Genomic DNA, 23800 nt, shown 5'->3' on the forward strand with positions numbered 1-23800 from the left:
TTATGTGGAAGAACACACTGCACATCTTTTTTTCTTTTCTTCTTTTTTTTTTTTTTTAAATTTGAGTCACTTAATTAATTTTTTTTAAAAGAAAAATGTTTATAGATCTTTTAGGAAAGTGAAAAAATTAGACATGCACAAGGAAAAACACTATTATTTTCACCTCTACATACTGAAACAATGAAAAATGTAACAAACAACAGATAACAGACATGAATTGAACAACCAATATTTTAGGTTCAGATCTTTCAAAGGCATATGAATGCACATCGATAGCTTTATGAATGCAAGCTGCCTTTAAATCAAATGCTGGAATTACGTGTTTGCATAAGTCTCTAAGAATAAGGACACAACACACCTATTTAGGCCTGACAATATATTCAATATGCTTTTCATCAGCTCACACAAATTTTGAACCTTTCTAAATAGCTATTTTGGTTAGCTCACAAAAATTTGAGATTCAAATCCAATTACAATGCATTAAAATATAAAGTATAGTATATAATGTAAAGGCAAAATGAAAAGTGTTGAAGTTGTAATTATTTCAGATAAAGCATTTTAATTCCTTCAGCCTTACATAAGCATTATTATAACTTCAAGCATTCTTCCCCAAGTGGCGAAATTACTTTTTTACTATTACATGGTTGATTCAATGCACGTTGTCACATCCTGTGGCTCCATTCTGAAGAGAAGCTCCCTACGCCACCGCTCACAAGGTGTGAAGCCGGAGGTTGTTTATGGACTGCTATGATCTCCTGACATGCAAGTGCCATACAAAAACATGAGATACGCAAGTCAGAAGAGAGGGCAGAGAGCTGAAGTACTTTCTTACTTACTCCAAATACTCACTGATGGATATTTTGCAGGAATGAAAATTTGGAGATTTGGCATCCAAGTAACAGAGCATTAGGACCCATTCTAGCACCTGTGGGAGCACTGAAATGCTTTGAAAGGAGGGGTCAGCCATGTCTTTATGAACCGTTTCAGGCATCTCTGGTCTACTGGTTTATCAAAGCCGTCTTTGTCCCTTCACAGCTTGTTGTTCAGAAAAGCCTCATGCCTTCATTCTCAAGTAACGGCAATGGGAAAGAGATACTGTTGAGCGTCACTCAAGGTGACATGTTTGACATTTCACAAGGTCAAGCTCTATGTTAAACACAAGTCTGAAATGCCTTCAGACCTAAAACCAGACCTTTTATAATTCCTCTGTATGTTCTAAGATCCCATGCAATAAAGCTTCTGCAATTACTGTATTTTGCACTAAAAAAAAGATTTTTAAAAAGGCACATTTTTGACACCTACTATATCAGACACCTCCGAGCAATCACATAGTATCAAATGTACTTGTGAATTCAATATACTATCAGTTGTCATTTTAACTTCAGTTCTGATCCTTCGCACAAACAAATTTCTCAAATAGGCAGTGGTGAGGGCTGGAACAGTAGCCACATTTTAAGCTTTTTGTAATTTGTCAAAAATTGATTTGTATACTAGCTTTTCAATCTCATCCATACATTTTAATGTATGACTCAAGCCAGTGTTTTATTCTATTACATGTATCTACAGATGGTTGAGGGGAGAAAATCTAGGCATTCAAAGTAGTTAATTGGTGACATTTGGAGAACTAACTTCTGGTTGATTTTTTGAATAACTCTAAAGTGAACATATTTGTTTCCCAAACATTTGGGATAATTTTGTAGAAGCACACCAATGATCAAAAAAGTGTCTGTTGTCTCTCAAGCAATCAGATTAGTATTTAAATACACAGAAGGGATTATGCATTCATTCTGTGAAGGCATTTTAAAGATTTTTTTTTTCTGTTTTAGAATTACAAAAACGAGCTAAGGAGAGGATATTGCCTTTCTGTAAAGAAACAGGTGACTCACAAGCTAAATTTTGAGAATAAGGTTGACTGAAATAGGAAAAAAGTGAAAGTTAGGGACTGAGGAGACATCATAGTTTGATCTTGTGAAAAAGCTTTAAAAATCAAAGTCTGAGTAACACTGCTTTCATCTTTAGGTGCAAACTCTAAGCTCTCTCTCTTTTTAAAGAAGAGAAAACCAAAAACCCTGCAAGGTGGAAATATAATTTACCTTCATTAAAACTAAACTGGTAATTTCATAATCACAAAATGGGAAATTTTTATGACACAAAATGATAAATTCCCCAAGGCCACAGCAAACTTCATATGGATGCATACTAAATCACTCAAAAAGCTTTAATATGCATATGAAAAGTTAGAGAAAGTAGTTTGCCTTTTTATTTGAATTTACTGAGGGCCTTTTTAAACAGTTGCCACCAGGTGATCTGTCAGATGGGATTAGCAGGACAAGAAGGGAGAGCCCTGAGTTGCGTGAATTCAGATCTGACTGACAGCCAGAGCTCAGGTAACTCCCTGGTTTTGTGCACAAGCCAGAAACCACAATTTTGGAGAAACTTGATTATTCCTTAAAGGTCTCTGGATAATTTAAAAACATAACAAATAAAAGTATTCTGATTATACGCCCCTAGATTTGAGACCTCATTCCCTGCCACCTGCCTGGCCGCCACGGAGGCAGGCGGTGGGACAGCTAGTGCCTGGCCAGCCAGGTTGGAAGGCAATCCCCAACACTGCTTAAATAGTCAGTCCCCATCTTCTTGGAGAAACAGCTATTAATCCACACAGAAGCACCCGCTTGCTGGATGAGCTTGTTGCTGCCTCCCGGACCATACTGATGCTGATGACTAAGGTTAGGTTTTCAAAAATACAAGGGAATTCTTTCTCTGCTGTATTTGGTAGGTGTTCTAATGGCCTCAGTGAGAAAAGAATTATGTCTCTACCTGCTTTTGAAAATCTCACCTTAAATGTCTAAGCTGGCAAGTCCTTACTCTGTGCCGTGAAACTGGTGAAAAACATTCACTGATTTCAGTAAGCATTAAAACAAGCTCTTAAAGCTTATAGCTCTGAGCAGTCTAATTGAAGTTAATGTTAGTAGGAGTGCAGAGTTTGGAAGGGTGACAGCCTTTATACTCATGTTGACTTCTGAAGGTGGTCCAAGTAATCAAAATGACTACAGACTTCTTTTACAAGAAATTTTAAATTAACTCTCAAACTTAGATCAAGGGTCAGATGTTATAAGACTTTCAAGTTCTCCCATAAAATATCTCATACAGATAATTTTAAACAGTACTACTTAGTAAAAGCAGTTTTACTTGTCAAATGAAAATTAATATATAGTCTTACAGTATGATGTAATTTTACCGTATATGCAAATACTGTTATACAGTATTGCATATGATAAAGTATCATATAATTTTCAGTTGTAAGAAGGCACAAACAACATTAACACCTCCTTGCCTGTTATTCAAATCTCTTACTCAGAGATGATTTGAAGGGTAATCCAAAATCTCTCTCCCGGTTGTGAGGACCTGCAAGTAGCCTGGAGGGCTTGCTCCCCTCTGTGCCCTTCCCCTGCCCCTAGTATTCTCCTCTGTGCTTTAAAAAAACCCAATTACCACTTCTTTATTTTGTGTTGTAGTTGTGAGCTTCATTCTTAAACTGTTATCAGTGGAGAAGGATGGCTCTTTAAAGAGTTTGGACATGGTTGGTCAGGGGACTGATCAGCTGTCCTTCAGCTCCTGAGATGGAGAATCAGCTCCTGTGTGAGCTCCAGAGACTGTGGATGGTCCTTGGGAGAGCTTCATGGTCAGGAAAAGGACCTCAGTGTGGTTTTGAGCGAGAAGCTGCTTGAAGCCTCCTTTGCCAAACAACGACACATCAACAATGATGAAGCGTTCTTTGGAATCAGAGGGGAAAAATGCTGTTCTATGTTGAACTTTGAATTTTATTTTTTCTTTTTCTTTTTTAAATTTAAATTTTATCTTTTTAGAAAATAGACTTACCCTATTAGAATACAAACATCAGCTGTCAGACAGCTCTTGATGAAACTGGCCTCTGTCCCCCGTACAACTAGTGCAGCCAAGGAAATAAAGCAATCCACTAAAAGCAAAGCTTATGGGAGCCTGGGGAAGCTGGAACAGGAACAAATTCATCCATACAGCAACTAGGCTGCAGCAAGAAGGAACCAGCTAATGAAGATAAAAGCCTGACAGAAGAGACTGAAAAAAAGAGCCATGAAGCCAAGCTTAGACAGGGAGAGGAGAGGAGGGGAGAGGGAGAGGGAGAGGATCTATTCCTCAATGAGACCAACAAGAATTCTCAAAGCCTAGGGTAAACCAGAAGATGGGTGGCCTAAAGGCTGAAGAAAAAGGCAGTGACAATCACCATCAGTGACCGTGAACTCGTGATGCAGCCATTAGACTGCATTGCTAAAGCACTCCTGTGGGGAATTTGCCATACAGGGTTGTCCACGGTTACAATAATTTTTCTTTTGCAGGACAATTTTCTCCAAGACATTCAAACAAGGAGATATGTAGGTAGCACAACTGAACGGTATCAAAAACATGGTGGGAATTTAATCCACTTCAATAAAAAGACATTTATTATTACCTGAAAATTACTATTCAAACATCGTATGCTGCACTATACCAGCTATATCATAGCATATCAAATATCAAGGCTGCTGAGTACCTGAATGAAAGGGAAGAGCAGTCCGACTGCGAAGTTGGAGAGCCAGTTGACTGTCCCCGCTATCATGAATGCGGCCGGCCTCTGTGACTGCTGGAAAAACTCTCCGGTGAGGACAAACGGAATCCCACCTGAAACAGGGTCCAACAAGTCAGTGGTTCTAGTAAACTTCCTCTGCCAACAGCTGTTTCACTTACAGAGGTGAACATGCTCCGTGCTGCACACCTCAGTGACTAGCACTGCTCTACAGCTCTCTGCTTAGGTGTACGCAGGGCTTCTGAGCCAGTAAAATGTGACTTGTCAAAACCATACTTTAGAGAAGTGACACCTTCCTCTTTCATGCCACCACATCTCCTGTTTTACATCCTTTCACTGACGGCAAGCAGGTAACAGAGCAGTGAATCCACACAACAGCTTCTCGAGTACCATGTGATGAGCCATTTATTAAAAATAACAATGATTGTTTCTACTAAAATGCTTGAAATTCTGAAAATTCAGAAATACTCCAAAATAGTTTCAGGCCTTAACAGTTGGAAAGATGGCTTCAAAGAGATTAAACAGTATTTTTTTTATAATTATTACCCACTTTATTTCAGCAATAAAAAAGGCAAAACATTTGCTTCTCTACGAGCATGCTTTTCATTGATGCTTATTTAATACATTCCCTTACTAGATATACTGCTGGCACTTCTGGCAAGGTCTATTTCTCCCATCAGCCGAGGACTCTGATCTCCATAATAACAAGCTCAGTTGAATACCACATTTGTCACTCGTGTTTCCTTCCACTTAGGCAGTGGACTACTTTGTACAGCACTGGCATATTGCTGGCCTGACAATAACCCCCAGGGAATAGCTGTCTAGTAGCTGAAAGTCTCAATCTATGATCTTTGGCTTTCTTCATTCCAATAGGATATTTCAATAGAAATATTTCAATTTTTGCAGAATAAAACATGGATTGCATTTGCTGGTTGGCTACATATTTCAGTTAATGTTGCACATTAGACATGCATCTACTTGCAGAATTATTTCAGCAGTTTGGAGAACTGTAAACCTAGTAACATCAGTCAGGTCTTCAGTATTCTGGTGCTACCAATTTCTACCTCTAGGTTCTCATGTCTGCCGGTATTATCTGCCTCACCACTTAGCTTTGTAGGTGAGACCCATGTACACACATACTATGTAAGTCCTTTCTCTCTTTTAAGCATTTTAACAAGTTGGTGTGAACAGTCAAGAGCATATTAATGGACACACTTCCTCTCAAAAACCTCTATAACAATCCTGACTTCCAATATATATATAAATTAAGATAAATACACCACCAAAAACTTATCCATCTACTGGATCTTATTGCATGTTTTTGCTTGATCTATGTGTTTATCTTTTGCACTGCCCCTACTCTTGGACAGTTGTGAATACATCTGTAAGTGCTTTATGGTGATGCATTGTCAGGTAGTCCCTTGTGCTCAATGGCACTACACTTAAACACATGCACCAGAAGCTGTCCTACAAGTAGTATGAGATAGGAATTTGTAAACACATAACAGGACATGCAGATGACACATGGTATCAGATATTCCTCCATTCCAGATCTTTTAGATGCAGAGACTATGAATACATGCATAAAAGAAAGGCAACATGATGCACCAAACAGCTATATATGTTAGTAGGCATCATCAGCCTACATCACTCTCCATCATCAGCTAATGTGACTTTTTGTGAGAACATATCTACAATGGTAGCAAAGGCTTCAACTGAACTTTCTGTCCCAAAGACTGCCAGTATAAATTACACCAAAAAAAGTACAGAGCAAATAAATTTATTTACTCCTACTTTATGCACAGGAAACTAAGATATGGAGAGTTTAGGCCATCCAAGCCCTAGTTTAGTGTCCTTCTACAAGCCATATGTAGTATCTGAATTCTGTGACTAAAAGTAGTGACCTCTCCCAATAGCACTTTGAACATGTAGAATAAGCAGCTGAACAGACATAACTTATCGAAATTCAAGCAACACGTGGTCTATCAATCCTTGGTGGCTTCCACTACCTATTTTATCATACACTTGGGATTTGGGTTCAAATCTTAAGATATGGCAGGCAAAACAACAATCACATCTGTTCTGTCAGCATCTGTTTTAGGTCTCAAATGCCATGCGAGGCAGCGGTTTCCCAGGGCACTTGCCCCTTGGAGAGAGGAACTGAAGGACTGGAAACACAGAAATCATGTAAGATGATTTATTTATGATCATTTATTCTGTCATGCCTTTGCTGTAGGACAATCTACAGAGGTGTTGCTGTTCTTGTCAGTATAATAAAAAATGCTGTTCGAGACCCATTTGGGAAAATACACATTATACAAGAGAGGAAAAAAGCCAGAGGCAAAAAAAAGACCCAAAAAAGTACAAAAGGACAGAGACAGATCAGAAAGCATAAATGTTATGGAAATAAAAATGCATGGGCACTATCTTGGAAAAAGGTTCCTTGAAATTCAAATGTAATTTCTAGGTACATATTAATCATCACTAAAACTTATTATTAGTCACACTTGCCACAAAAGCTCTTCAATCTAATTTGAAAAATAATAAATTAATCTAGTGATGGTAAAAATAGTATTTTGCAAAGTCTAAAAAAAAGAAATTAGCAGCTGCTCTGAGTTCTTTCAAATGTTCTGTAGAGGAATGGGAAAGGTGGCACGGACAGACCTCCAGACTTTCTCGTGGCGTAGACAAGCATCTCCATAGCATCACAAAACAGAGAAAGTCAGTTTCTGTAAAGGGATGACTTAAGACAAATTATACTGAAGATCAAGGAGTCTGAAAAGAGAAACCAAATGAAGCTAGGTCATTGCTGTGTATTGTTATATGCCTCTAAGAGCAGAGACTTGATCTTACTAGGATGCAGAGCAGGGGATGCAAATATCTTACCGAGAGCCACACCACTGTGAAGAACACACTCCACAACTGAGTGAAGTGAAAAAGAAATTAGGGCAGACTGAAGGAAAAATGTAAAGCCTTAAGACACAAACAGCGAAGACACCTGAGATCAGCTGAACTGATAGCTCCCCGAGTCCATCCCCAGCCATGTCATGGTGTCAGAGGTGTGTTCAAGGACTCCTTTTCTCCTGGAACTTAATTTATTTGAGAAAGAAATCCGGGTGCATGGGATTGAGGGAAGCTGTAGTATGCTTTGACTAGGTCATTTTGGATCCAGGCTGCAGTGTGCCACTACTCAGTCTGCAGATGCAGGCTTGGTCCTCTCTCACTCTCTCTTTACAAAATCCCAGGATTTTCCACCTTACTTTTTGAGTAGTTGAGTCATGACAACAATATGGCATCTCACCAACCATTCCTTACAGAGTCAGTCTCATTGCAAGGTTCTCTACATAATCACTAGAATAGATGAGTCCATACTGGCCTGTGTTCAAATATAGATACTTGGAAACCACAGCCAGAAGTAATCAACCAAACCTGTTTTGAAACAGCCTCCTTGTCATGGGTTTTGCAACTTTAGTATGTGTTTGAACGTGGGTGAGATTGTTTCACAAAAAAGCTAACTGATGTTCTTTCTCATGGGGGATGAACCTGGCATTAGCATTTCCCCTGGAAGGCTTTCCACACAATTTTCAGTGGAACAGCTTTATTTTAGCTCTGATCATAAAACCAAAAATGTATATTAGGATTTCCTGTAGGAGTTTTTCAGCAAGGTAGCTTCTGAAAATGAATTTAAAGAGGTAATGCATTGACCACAATAATTATAGTGATTCATTTCTAATACGCCGTTCTTTTCAGCATTGCAGTGAACATAATGGAAGAAGCTCTTCACATACTGCAGTGCCATTAAAGAAAGATTATTATACCTGTTAGCATGCTACATCTATTGGAAATTACAAATTTCCTATTGCAGGGCTTATCAATGGGCTGTTTAATGAAACTAGATTAAGTCCATGTGACACAATAAGACATGCAACAATACTTCTAATACCTCTGTAATTAGTCCAGTTACACTTAGAATCAACGTCATTTGCTGGTAAACATCCAGAATCTCAACCCAATAGTCCTTTATGCATGAACAGAAATAACATTCTTGGTATACAGGCTACAGATGTTCAAATATATATTTAAATTTGCACAAGTATCAATATGTTTTTGCATGAAAAATTAAGTACACATATTTATTGTTTTGTTCAGTGAGCACTAACAAATAAACACTGCTTAGCAGACATTACTCAATTCAGTGCAAAAATCTGAATGCAGAAAACACGAAAAAGGAAAGAAAATACCGAGATCCTCATTCTGTTTTTATCCAGTACCTAACTGGGAGTTGAAGTCATGGCTATATATATGATCTATGAAATGAAACTGTTAAAAGAATAAATGCCTAATACAAATCAGGGAGATTTATTACATTGGTAAATCGCCTCTAAAGGCGATGGAAACTTTGTGCCCTAAGAACCAGTAAAGAGAAAGGAAGTCGCTCCCTCAGCCAGCAGCTCATCTTTCAATACACACGCAAGACAAAACTCTGTGTGTTTAGGCAGTGACTCCCCGGCCAGCCGTGGGGCTTCCAGCCCCACCAGGAGGACCACCCATGGCCACACAGCCTAGCGTCCTGCTGCGCGACTCAGCACTCCAAGTTCTGCCCGTACAGGAGGGAGTCTGGGGCAAGAGCTCCCAGACTTTCCAAGTCCATGCTTTGAGAGAAGGAGTCTTCAAAGTGAGATGTTTTGAGAAAATAGGCAGGTACTTTGCAACAATGTTCTGGTTTGGAAAAAAAATGTCTGTGCAGCTCTAAACAAGATCAAGCAAACCAGCTTTTGACTGCAAGGCAAGGCATGCAGAGAAGACTGATATATCCTAATAAGGCTGGGAGATAAAGTACTATCTCAATGAAAGGCTTCAGTATTTGCAATTCAAGGGGCAAAAGACAACTCTAGAGGGCAGCTGTGGGAGAGAAGCAATGGAAGTGAGACGAAGATCCTGGAAGAAAACTGCTGGAAAAATAACCCAATATTCTTGAGTGAGAGAGCAAAAGGCTGTTAGTTTCTACCCAGAACTTAGCTATACACAAACAAACAACCCCAATCAACCAACCAAAACCCCTCAAAATCCCCACCAAACCCCATGGGAAAATATACTGCAGAGTACTGCCAGTGAGGGATGCAACGCAACTACTGAGTTTCTTCTATGGGTCTACAGATAGAATAAGAATTTTGCAAAATACATATCTCAGGCTTTAAAGAGGTGTTCTGTAACCTGGCAGATTATTTTAACTTGTACATCGTATTTGATAGAATAATACCCCACCAAATAACAACATTACATAGTCAGATATGACGGCTGTATTGCCCAGCTAATCCTGTTGAGAGAACTGGGAGCAGAACGTGTGACGGGGTGTACTGAGTCACAGCTTCATGATACAGACTTTGCTATCTGTCTCCAGCGCTTCTCCACCGGAGAACTGTTGATCTCGTCTACCACAGAATTAAGTAAAACAGGCCTTTCGCTTCTATAAAACAGTATAGTTCATTAACCACATTAATTTGTACCATTTGAAGAGCATGGTCTTTTCTGCCCTAGATTAAAGGCCACTTGAATAAAGAACATTTAAAGCTAAGTCAGTCTATGGCAAACCAACAGGGCAAACCATAACATAAAATTAGAAAACATAAATAATACAAAGCCTGGCTAAACAATAATACAATAAATAGTACCTATAGTTATTAACAGTCTAGGTTTTAATGCAATATTTTGTGGAAAGGGTTTTTGCATTGATTAACTGGCCTTTGGTTTAGCATCTATAAAACCTGTTACTCTAACAGCATATAGAAAGCCAGTTCTGGAGGTATTCTGAACTTTGTTGGTGCAAGGTAACCCACATCATTCAGGGTAAATAAATAAACTAAGCAATGGTGCAGAATAAAAATACTGATATACTCTGTCGTAACATCATTAGTTAAAATGGTAATTCTTGGTTCTTGGGTAATTTACACTAAAATGGTTGACATCCAACAACAAGTTTATTAGCTAATGAGGAAAACATATAATATTCTTTCTACGTCCATTTAGGTTAACTATTTCTAAAGCATATATTCCATGTAATTTTGTAAAGCAAAAGACATAAGAATACCCTTATCTGAACCACCTGATAATTTCTTCTTCAGTAAATTCTCCCCCTCTTGAATAATAATTAGTGTATTTTCCTATAATTTTTAGTTCCATAAGGCAGTGCTCTCAAGCAGAATTTTATGAGCAGTCATTTACTGACTGAATCATTTTTCTCTGAAAATTTGTTTAATGAAGGCAAAATACTTACTACGTAACTGATGAACCCCAATAATTTCAGTACTTTTAAGATATCATTTTTTACATGAGTTATAATAATTCCTTTTAAATACAGCTGTTTCCTGGAAGCCTGAGTAATATCTTCAGTTTTTCATAGCTTTTCCTTTTTTGCCTTTTTTATTGTAATAGAAACCAGCAGTCCAGACATAGGCCATTCTGCCAACTACGGTACAAATCCAATACATCTTTTTTTGGTGTTTTGGTAACACTTTCAATCTGGTGGGGTATTTTGTGATTTTTTGTTGTTGCTTGATTATTTTTTTATGTTGGCTTTTTTTTTTTTTTTGCTAAAACTGAACATCAACATTAAATATCTACTGTGGTACTTAGCAGTATTTCTTTTTGCTTCATCATTATAATTCTGCATAACTACTGGAGAATAAAATACAATTTAAAAATACACTCAACTTTTAACTACATGTAAATAGTCTTTTAAACATTTCTGCTATATTTTCAGACTCACTTTATCATATCAGAACCCTAATTGTAGCCTGACTTTCTGTTCTTCTATTTGAACGTGAAGAAAAAATTTCTTTACTGAGCTATGACTAAGTCTTTATGATATAATTAATTTTATAAGTATTCTCAGTAACAATGCTGATCAGACACTGATTAGCATCACTTCTGTTAATATTACATTACTAAAAACAATGATCTCAATGACGAGATCAATGATAAGAGAGTGGTTACTTTAATAAAAGCACAGAAGTGTCCCTTACATTTTCATCCACTATGCAGATGGCAGTATCGCGGAAATACCTGAATTAAACACTCACGAGTGTGATCAGTCCTAAGTAAGTGAAATATTCATACAGTCACATCACTATGACAGGACTGAAAACAGAAAAAAACCCAACCCCTATCTAGTCTAGGCTTATTACTTCTACAATAATCTACTCAAAAAATATATAGTCATCAGACATGATTTCCCTGTCAGGAATTCAGGTTGACAGCCCATTAGTACAAAATGCTGCTGGTTGTGAACCTATGCAAGCTAAAACAGTCTTGAAAACTCAGCGTGGCATGTCAGGCTTTCCTCATGAAATATTTTAACAAACAAATTAATCATAGTAGCAGTGCACAATTATGTCATTGTACAGCTGCATTCATCCTGAAGGACCCCAAGAGTAAAAATAGTAGACCAAATTTTCAGAGAAGCTGGGACAAAAGAGTCTCTCCCTGTCCTCCTCCTCCTGTTTAAGATGGTGTCACCTTGAATCATGTATATATGAGTATGTATTTTAGAATATTTTAGAATATGAGTACGTATTTTAGAATCTTTTAGAATAAAATAGAAATAGTATGAGAGTTATTAGTAGTTAAGAAGGGATGACAGTTAGAAATAGAAACTAGCATATGAAAGTGTGAGAATTGTAGAATCTTCAAGGCAACAGATAATGCCTAAGTTAGATAAGAGGGTACGGGCACTGCATATTTTATTAACAGGCATATGTTTGTCCTAAAAGAATGCGAAGCTGTAACACTTCAAAGACCAATAACGGGAACATCCTCTTACCCGGAGAGCCGTAAAGATAAAGGGACACCACAACAACCATGAAAACGACAGGAATCACAGTAACTAGGGAAAGGTAAAGGCGGCAGGGGGAGATCGTGACCACCGACCCAACTGGGGGACGAAAGGACTACCCCCCCCCCGCCCCAACTCCTAGCGAGCATGCGCAGTGAATTAAAATCACATTGTGGCTTTAAATCGAAGTGGAGAAAATACGGACCGATGGAAGAAGAGGATGATTAGTTAGTCTGATGATTATGTATTAGATAGGCATGGTGCGTTCACTTTCATGTATAAATACTGAAAAGAATTGCAATAGGTGTGCTCGATTTGTGGAAATATTCCACCTTGCACCCTGCACAGAATAAAGCAATGTCTCCTCTCTAAACATACTCTGTGTGTTTTGGGAGCTATTTTACAGCGAGGCAACAATGGAACGGACCACATCTTCACTGTTTATGATTTCTGGAAACTGTTGAAGTCTTTAGGACATGGGGCCTCAAATGCCAGTGATTAAAGAATATGGCTGCTGTTCCAGGATGGTAGACAGGGTACGGAGAGCAGAAGATGCAGAACTAATGAATGTAAGACAATAAAAATATTGTATTTTCCCTACTGTGGCTGATAACCAAAATAGATATAGCAAACAGCAATATCTGTTTCCTACCAAACAGAAAGGAAAATGAAGAGAGCGCCAGAAGGTGCCCTTTGACTAGAAGTACCAGCTTGAAGAAAGACAGTAACAGTCTTGCTGCGATGAAAGATATAAACCTTCTCTCTGATGAAATTCAGAAAGAAGTTGCCGAAGTCATAACTGAGCATTCCCAAAAACCTGAAGTTTCCGGAGCAGGACAGATAACATTGGGAGGTTCAAAGGAAACAACTGCTTACTCGGTCAAACTGACACCATCAGACTACCCGTGTTCATGCAATTGTCCTTCTGACCTATTTTTCCCCCTGAAAGTCTCCTACTGCTGTTTATTTAGCTTTCTACATTGGAGGCTGGCTACCAAGAAACACTGTCAAGACCCTAGAGCAACTTTCATTGCAACATAAAACTAGTAAACATTTGCATTTAAATGCTAGCCATGGAGCTTAGCCAAAAATAGATGAGATGAACTTAGAACTTTTCTTTGCTGTGCATTGTGCCTGGGCACGACGAAAATAAAATATTTTTATTGTCTTACATTCATTAGTTCCACATCTACTGTTCTATTTATTTATTAGTTTGCACTTTTGTAAATATAAATATTTTATACTAATTCACATGAGAAACAGTATAGTTTTTTACTAGGCTTTCTATATCCAGTCCCCATTAAGCTGAATAATCTTACACAGCTTTTGAGTAAGTCAATTTTTCACGGTTACATGAAGCTCTAAAACACATGGGTGCATTTTTCCAGCAGTAAATTTCTTAAGTGTTGGAGTTGTGAGCCATCAGCAAGTAATTAACGATCATTCAGGAAAACATGCTAGTTCAGGTAAAATGAGTGCTCTCAAGTGTCAAAGCATTCACATTTTGAAAGCTTCAATTAAGATAATTTGCAAAATCTATTGTTAAAAGGATAAAGTTCATAAGTTTTCCTGCTGCTAAGAACTCCATGTGTCATCTCCAGCAACTCCTTTATCCAACAGATATGGTTACCTTTAAAGTACTAGGGGTTCATTTTTCTTTAGAACTTCCACTAATTATAAAGAATTGAAACCACTTCTGTAACAGAACTGTTAAAAGCTACACATTTACTTTATGCTGCTCTTTAAAGAGAAAAGTATTCAAACAAAACATAAACCAGGTATTAATCCCAAAATATATGTTGAATGACCCTGTATTCAATAAATTAAAGGGAATGTTATCTCCCCCCCCCCCCCATTCAAAGAACATGCAGCCAGATTGAAAGCAATTCTAGTTTTATTTCTTAATAGCACCAAAACTCAGTTTGTTCACTGAAAGGCAACCAAAGTATAAATCCTCATGTGAAGCCTTTAAACTTCCCATCCTTTCATCTCCTGGACTTAACAGAAGCAGCTGAAAATACTCCTGCCCCCAAGTGTAGGCAGGAGCTTTTTCCATAGCTAGATAAAACCAGAGAAGGAAAGGTAAATCAGATCTCCTGTTGCTGTGCTTCACAACCCACATAAATTAAAGCAATGGCATTATAGGGCAGGCCATGATGGCTGGCAGCTGGGAGGCTAAAATGCCAACCCTAAGGCTACTTGTGTTGGATGGATGGTAGTCTGCAGCAATGGAGTGGCACAGTGGGGAAGAGGATGGGGCCAGAGATCCCTCAGCAAGTCTTCAACTGAGACTAGTACATATTGCATAATAATTACATATCTCCAGGTTATTATGAGTTCCTGAACTGAATTGTGACTCAAGTTTGGAATATTTAACTGCTTTTAGTGCAGCAGGTTTTAAATTTACTGTTGTGCCCACAAAAGTCTTACAACTATCACCAAACCAAACCTTTTCTTAAATAACCAGGAAAACTAAAGGTTATTTTTGCACAACCCCCTTCTTATCTGATGCAGGAACTATTTTACATTATCAAAGGATACATACCTTCTGGAAAGATTGTAAAGGCTTCTAGTTTACAGAATAAAAGACATTTTGAAAATTAACCTAAACTTTCAAATCTACCACTTTTTAATTAAATATATAGCAACATGGGTTTATTTGTTTCTTTTTAACATGATACACTTTTTTAGTACAAAGAAAAGTTGTTTTCCACTCAAGCAATCTCCAAACTCTTTCTCAAAGTGTACTAAAAGAAAGTGTACTAAAAGAATGCTTCTGTGGGAGGCCACAAGCATTAGAAATTCTTACATCCCACTCTCAGTGGAGAAGCTAACACAACATCACACAAAGCTTCTGTAAATGCCTATTTCAGGCAATAGTACTGATGCTGCCTTTCATTTCAGTACTTTTATGTCTACGTGTGTGCTATCACACCTTTGTGTTTCACATCCAAGAGAAGATTTTTTTTTCTTCCCTGGTGGCATTTCAGATTGAACAAACCTCGTGACTTTCAAAGTGACCCTTTTAACACAACTGCTCCGCTGTCAATACAGCTGCACGTTGGCATTCAGAGTAAGAGCACAGGCTAATTTAAACTTTAAATATCAAAATATCTTTGATAGACCTCAGGGCACAGCAATGATTTCCTCCGAGTTTTCTTTTGTTTACTTCATAATGTCAATTTAATACATGCTGAATATACCATTATCATGTTTCTATTGTGTCTGTATTCAGCTGTGCAAGGGAAGACTTCACTCACACTCCATAAGCCATGACAAGTACTATAAAACTCAATTATAAGACAAAAAATCTCAAAAAAGATATAAAAAGTAAGTGAAACATTTTTCTGAAATGGGCTGGTTTGTTAATGTTTCTTAGCTGTGCCTGAAAATGCAATCATTATGAAAAGCAACAGTCGAAAAATGAAGATCTCGCTACCATAAAATTACTATTTTTTCAAATTCCATCAGAGAGTGAATTTTATTGATTTCCCTTTTCTGTGATGAGAATGTGACTGGAAACATACCACTGATCTGATTTTGTCATCCTTATGCATACTGAATAGGAACTTATTTTAGAAGTAGGAATTGAAGCAAAATCACACTGATTCACGTTTGATCCTATTGACACTAAATTCAACCTTACACAAACGCCAGTGAAGTCAGCAGGACTTCTGAAGGGAAGCAACACTCATCCACAGAAATACCTACAGGATTCAGGACCAGAATAACTACTAAGACGTTACACGGCATATGACAGTAAAGTCAAATGCCCTGAATCTACTATATAAGAACTAACCAGAGACTCCCGCTTTCTTCTCACCATAGCACCACTGATTTAAAAATAGCAGCTATTGATGTAAATTAAGTCAGGGGCTGCATGCTCTACGTAACGACCAGCTAGAAGATCCTCTCTCAGAACATGCTCATCTTCACAGACACGTGGGCTTATTTGACAAACGGAAACAAAGGAAGACTTTATACAGAGGATCAAGCATCTCACATAGAGATAAAGGAAGAACACAGGACTTGGAGATAAAGGAACACAGGAGATAAAGGAACCACATCATCTGGTTCAAATCCAACCCTCAGCTGCTTCAGGCAGCATTTCATACAGTCCTTTTAGAAATTTGTAAAACTCCTGTGTTGAGTTTCTCCTTTTGCTGCTTCCATTGAGAAGCTGATACAGAACTCAGCTTCTCTAGTGCCCAGGAGTTTTCCTCCAATTTCTATTCTAAATTTATTCATGGCTAGCTAGCACCTAGGTTTGGGTTTTTGTTGTGATTTTCTGCAGCAACATTTGCCTTCAGCTTATTCTCTCTTCTCAGTGTTATTCTCCCGTTTGCCCATGTATTTAGAAACAGAAATAATATTCTCATTCTTTTTTGTTAGACACTATAAAGTTATTCCGTATCTTTTCATATATTTTCTTCACCTTCACAGCAGCCCTTCTTTGCAGCCTTCCTGGCAAACTGCTGCATGAGCAGTTTTGTGCTCCAACATTCAGCTCTAAGTCTTCATCTCAAAAATGATGACATGACACATGACAACACAATAAGCATTTTTCACATTACAATACAGAGAGACAATGCATGACAATATGATGCATTAGATCTCTAAGAAAATATGTAAAAATGTGCATATAGAGTGTTAATATAAAACAATCTTTCAAATGACTTAGATAAACTATAAACAGCTATGGAGAAGTTTTCCATGTGACGCTTACAGATATCATTCTTATATTCTCCCTTAGCTAACTGGCATTTTCAAACATCCTTAAATCCTCACCCTGTTCCTGAGTTTCTAAGCCTCTTTTTCTCTCCAACTGCCTGCAGTTATATATGTCCTATTACTAGAAATGGGTAAACTGTGAAAGATTAAGTGAGATTTCAAACAAATCACTAATCTCAAACATGGAAGTGCTACCAAAATAACGCATTTCCTGTACAAAGATGGCTTGAGCTATGATAATCAAGCAATGGATATAAAAGCAACTCCTCAGATTTCTGGAACTTCCCCTAGTATTACTGCTTGTAACAAAAGTTGATTTTTTTCCTTCCAGAGGACTCCAAGGACACTTGTGCTACACAAACACCTTTTACAGGTCTTACTGCAATAGGGTCTTGGGTTATTTCTACTTATTCCCAATGGTAAAATAAGTCCAGTGCTCCAGTTCACTGTGTTTCCAGAGCCACCAAATAGGCAAAAGTTTGATTCAAAAAAGACAATACTTTTTCAATTTCTGAAAGAAGGTGATGAAGGAAGGATTACTTCAAAGCCAGGTATATTATTAAAACAATCCACCTCCTCCCACCCTTTCATTTAGTTAAAGACAGGCATCATACCTAACCTCCCCCACCATGGTTTCCTTTCCCGTCTCTGCAGCATTGCCTCCTCCATTTATCAAAATTGGATAGAAGGATGTTACACTTAAACAGAATATTCTTCTAAGGAAGAAGTACTGATAAATCTCTTCATACAAAGATAATGCATGGAAATGCTTTATGCCAAGCTTCCAAAGTTCTCAGGGTCTCACTGTATCTTTGTCATGCTTATTTCCATTGGGAAGGTTATCTGGAAGTCCATGCCAACATTGCTGTAACCCTCAATTAATCAGTTGATTGGTTTTTTCCCCCCACATGTTCCACCATCTGGGGTGAATCTCGTGACACATGGCAGAAGAGCCATTCTCTGGTTCAGAGAATGAACATTTAATTGTTTTATACAAATTGGAACAGCATCAAAACCAAAGACGGAAAGACCCTCGTCCCAGGATACATGACAGCCTCCCTGGCAGGTGGGGTCACATCCCTGCAGGCACATAAGGAAACTGTCCCTGGATTGGACACAACTGATTCTGGATCAGTTGGGGGTTTTTTTGTTGTTGTTGGTTTTTGTTTTGTTTTTCTTTTTTAAACTATTTGGCTGGTAGAGAAAAGGGGTCAGTCTCCAGCAACTTTATAAAACTATCTCCAATCACCCAATGCACACATATGCATAGAGATATTTTTCAATTCACCCAGCAAAATCAAAAATCACTTGTTTGCACAGCAACTCTTGCAAAAGCACGATGGATGAACTGGGAATTCAAGTAAACAGATAAAAATAAGCAGAACCTACACTTTTTCTGCTTAAGTCAGATTTTAGTGTGCTTTGCCTGAAAGAGACATAGATTCTGCAAGCACAGTTCAACATGCTTCAGTGTCTACGAAGAGGCAGCCACACAGGTTTAACTGAGAAAGTAGGGATAACTGCTTTTAGCTTTTCCTTGTTCCTTAAATACTATCTAAGACAAGGTTAAAGAAGGAAGACATTTTGCATGTACTGAAGCCCGTCTATCACTAACCAGATTTCCAAGGAGCTGAACATTATTTACCCACTCAGTAAAGGCATTCCAAATCAATGCATTGCTCATGATGCCTAACCCAAACAGCACAAATGCTTTGTGGAGATACTGAAAATGTTCTCTTACTATTTTCCGTTGGTTTGTTTTCTCTATTGATTTTTTTTTTTTTGCTTGTTGTCTCCTTAGGAGCCAGAACCAATCCCCTCAGTCCTTTCTATTTACTCTTTGCTGGATGACAATTCTTCAGTTGAAATGTATCATACATTTACTTCAGGTCAAATGTGTGACCAAGAAAAACATTTCCATGACGCTTCTACCTTTTTCTTGAAGTGAAAACTGTAAAATTATTCACTAACGTGTTCCCATAATCGAAAGTAATATTTGAAAACAGTATGTTTCTCTGCAACCAAATACCTTCACTCGTGTATAATTAACCAAATGGGCACAATGAAGCAACTGTCTGGAACAACGTGGCTCCTTAATCTATAAAACAATAAGTGATTTTTGAAGGGTATTTTTCTTTCAGATCATAGATTGACTATCTTGAACATAAGGGTCCCTTTAATTTTTAGTAAATGCATGAAAGTTTTCTGCTGTTTGTCTTTCGATAAAAATGATGAAGTACCAAATCATACGCATGCCTGAAGGTACCTGTTGTTAGCATTACTGTTTCAGTCCCTAGCAATATGCCTGAAAAACATCTGCAAGCTGAAAAGCCGACTTCAGAAAAATGAAACAAATAAAAAAACCCCACAGTTTATAGTAACAGCTGATCCTAGCTGTAAAGGAGCAGATGGGACTCATCCATATGCTATCAGGAAGTGGGAGACCACACAACATCTAAGCTATCAAGAAAGTATCAGATGTTCTAACAAGAGAGAAAATATTGTATTTTTAAGGCAATTTTATGGTCTAGAAAGTTATAGCAGTATTTTTATAAGCTGAATTCCTCACGTTATTTACTATTTTCAGATGGGATAATTCTTCCAAGTACCAATAGCTCAATGAACATAAACTGAATTCATCCTAGATGAAGATCTGTATCTGCAGAACCATTACAAACCATGTGGGATTTACTTTGAAGAATGCTGAAATGCTCTAAATAACTACAAAAGGAATTAAATAAGATATTAAGCGTTAGTAATACCATGACAATAGTACCTTTTTAACCAATACAAACAAATGATACTCAGCCTTCTACAAAAAGCTAAAAACATTAAAAATCTGCAACTTAATAATAAAGAGTATGCATTAATGGGAAAAAACCCTTTTACTGACCAGAAAGGTGGGAAAGTTATTCCTAAACTTCTGCCTTGTCTTGTTAAACTATCAGACTGCTGCAAAAGAATACTAAATATTGAAGCGTGAAATTTTCCTGCTAAAGGGTTGTCATAAAATATCACTGAAAAGAAAGCAGTAAGAAATAGCCATTCAGTCTAGAAAAATCTGAGATGATAAGGCAAAAGCCTACAAGACCACAAGAAACTTGAAGAGGGAGGAAGGGGATCAATTGTTCTACTTCTTCCAATGCAAGACCTAAAGGGCATCATACAAAGCAGAACAAAGGATGTCTTCATGCACATGACAGGTGGTAGACATGGAGATTTCTTTGCTAAAGGATGCTAAAATTTTGCACAGTTTCAGACAGAGAATGAACAAATTCATGGAAGACTAAGAAAATCTTGGAAACTATGTCTCAGGAAGACCCTACGCTGAAAAAAATGTGTACTGGTTCTGGAAAAGTGTCTCACCTGCTTGCCCTGTTTGTACTTTTCTCTAGACACTCTCTAACAGCCACTGCATTGGAGATGTGTTCAGAAATGTGTTCTTTCCTACTTACTTCCTCTTGCTAAAACTCCAACATTAGTAGGAAATGAAAGATAAGGTTAATTTTCAGCAGTAACTTTCCCATTAAAAGAAATTATGTTTTTGTGTACCATGATTCTCCACTGGCATTGCACAGTTCCCTGAGAAAAAACTTAGTTCTTTAGTATAGTAAGTAATATATATAGTATAGTAAGGTATATGTATACATACATCTTAGTATATGTATGATATATACATGTATATGCCATATCTGTCACATACAGGGTATCTTAGTATAACTGTCACAATATAGTTTTGAACAAAACAAAGCCAATTTTAAATCAGTCAGTAATTGCTAGCGAGTAGCACTTGCCCTATCTAGGAAGATCCAGAAATACAGATTTCCCACGGGACTACAGTGTTCCAAAATAAAAAAGCAGAAGTACAAACTATTCAATTTTGATCTTTGTGTAGTAATCAAGGACTCAAAATCCTTGGTAGCCTGCTCGACTGTCTATAAGCAAAAAGCTTTTCCTTATAGTCACTCTGCATCTTTCTTGTTTCAACATATGCCTTTTGTCTCTGAGGCGTTCCCAGGAGCCTGGCTCTGCCATCGCAACACCCTCCTCATAGGTACTGGGGCTGCTCTTAGGTGCCCCCAAAGCTGTCTCTTCTCCAGGCTGAACAAGTCCAGCTCACGCAGCCCCTTCTCACAGGGCTCCTGTCCCTGACTTGGTGACTCCCCAGTGGACTTGCCCCAGCTTATTGATGTCTTTCCTGTACTGGGGGTTGGGGGGTGGGGGTAAAACTTGACATGGTAATTGCACTCAAATATTGAAGTTGTGCCTTGTGATACAAAAAGCGGTGGAAGTCTCATTTTTTGGTAATACTGTATTTGTTCAGAAAAAAATATATATGCTCTCTTCTCATTCATACACCTTAAAACATGGCTAACAATGGAAGTTGCTTTCATATTGTGAAAGAGAACTGCTCCCAGCTAAGAGGTACCCAAGTAGTTTAGATCTCCTAAGCTCCACTAAACAGAACAGAAAAGTTTCAATGAAGATAAATCTGGCCCCATTGAAGTCAGCTAAAATATTGCTATTGATTTACACAGGAACCAGAATATGATTCTTTGCAACTTCTTCTCAACAGAAGTGTCAATTAACAAAATTTTCATAAAAAGCAAAGCAATGTTCAATGCTACTGAGATATTCCCACTATCGTCAGGTATTACAAATGTGTGAACATCCACAGGAAAGGTGGAGAGGCCAACTAGGTAGCTACTGGTACAGTATTAATGTTCTTTGGCTTTAAAAGCAATGAGCACAATGAGAAACACAAAAGATTTAAAGAATTTCCATAGAAAGCAAGTCAGTAATATCAAACAAAAGCTGTTTGTCTTGCATGTATCTGCAGACACTGCTCCAAAGAGAATGCAAAGGACAATAAAAAATCCTGAACAGCATCAATAAAAGGAAAGAAGCTAAGTGAAGAAAACCAGAATCCTTTCTGAATAATGGTGAGGTGAAGGAGAAATGTAGAGGGTTAATGTTAATATGCTGAAAATACAACATATAAGAACATATTGAGCTGCAAGTTCTAACAATCAGTAGAACATGTCTGTAATATGGAAAAAAATAACAATTTGTTTCAATGGAGTTTTTTATAAAAAACAAAGGCACATGTTGCAAGCAGCTGCACTTACTTAAATTGTTTGAGCTACTTAAACACTAGAAGGGAAGTTTTCAGGAAGTTTCAAGTCAACATTTGACTTTCCTTAGGTATTCAAAATGCCAGGAGCAGTTCTATTCCACAGAATTCTTCTTTTAAAAAAAAATCTCAGTCTAAGAAACACATGTCTGCAATACTAGGGACTTAGCTGAACCTGAGATTTGTCCTTATGAAGGACAAAGGGATTGCAAGATTGTTTGCACTATTTGCCTTGCAAGAAGAGCTGGAGGTGAGGAAGGAGAACAGTCTTCATAGGCCACCTACCGTCCAACATTAGGTGCATTAATGACCCTAGTCAAGCCTGTTTGACTCCTTTTTCCAGTCAGCCACCATATGCAAAGGAATAAGCACAGAGATTAGTGACAAACTATTTCCCCAGAAGCAAAGGGAAAAGGAATATTTTGATCTTTCTCCCCATTTTCCTCTAAAGCAGCATAATTTTTCCTCAGCTTTTCCAAAAGATGATCCACAGCATTACAGCCATGTTTCATTAGTCACATGAAACACCAGCAACTCTTTCTTTCACCAAATAAATCACAATCAATTAATTAGATCACTTCAGGGGTGAAGATGTATAAACAGTTGATTAATGTTTAATGTCAAACTCTTTATAAAGAAAAAGAGGCAATAAATGATGCATGAAAAAACCTGAGAACTCAGGGGAACAGAATTCTTGCTTTCAGGTTTGCAGCAGAACACCTGTGAAAAAACTCCTAAAAAGCAGCTAATTTTTCCCACTTTTGTGAAGAACAGTTTGTAAGAGAATCTTTGAAAATTTAAGCACTGTTTTGACATCTTATTCTGTACGTGTACTGAATTTGTATTAAATTCCTCTTTATCCATCTGCAAATAATTTTTGTTAATATTTCATTATTTGATAACTGCAGGATCCGATTCTGATCGAGTATCTGAAGGCTAGAGCAACACTGTTTAGAGAAATACTACACTCAGGTAAGCATTTGCATGTTATGCAAATCTATTAAAATGCATTTTCCAAGGACATGATGCAATTAGAATCACAGGATAAATTAGGTTGGAAAGGACTTCTGGAGTTCAGCTTCTGGTCAAATCAGGGCCAGTTGTTCATGAACTTGTCCAGCTGAGTTTTGAATAGCTCCAAGGATGGAGATTTAAAGGCCTCTTTGAGCAATGTCTTCCAGTACTTAACCACTCGCAGTGTAAAATCTTTCCTCTTCTATCCATTCAGAATTGCCCTTGTTGAGACTTGACTGTTGCTCTCGTCCTTTCATTCTACACTTCTGAGAAAGGTCTGGCTTTATTACTTTATACCTTAAACATGTTCTTTGTTAAAGCAAATAAAATACAAAAATTACAACTGGGGAATACTGGATTTTCTATAAAGTTGTATCCGCCTCTAAGTAATCAAAACTGGGCTGGGGAAATAGATCTGATAAACTTATTACAACCTACAAGAACAGTTACCTGAGGGCATCAGATTTGAAACGTATGCAGTCAGTAA

At 37.7% G+C, this 23800-nt stretch overlaps 1 protein-coding gene across 1 annotated transcript in view; it reads right to left on the minus strand.

Moving 5' to 3' along the window:
* The window catches only part of SLC2A9 (solute carrier family 2 member 9), a 109604-nt gene that overhangs the window by 17929 nt on the left and 67875 nt on the right, over positions 1 to 23800 (minus strand). Inside the window, exon 11 of the mRNA XM_075499175.1 lies at positions 4571 to 4698. Within this exon, the coding sequence (XP_075355290.1) occupies positions 4571 to 4698 (128 nt within the window). The remainder of the gene's footprint in view (positions 1 to 4570; positions 4699 to 23800) is intronic.

Source organism: Mycteria americana, chromosome 4 (genome assembly GCF_035582795.1).
Source record: "Mycteria americana isolate JAX WOST 10 ecotype Jacksonville Zoo and Gardens chromosome 4, USCA_MyAme_1.0, whole genome shotgun sequence".
Lineage (NCBI taxonomy): Eukaryota > Metazoa > Chordata > Aves > Ciconiiformes > Ciconiidae > Mycteria > Mycteria americana.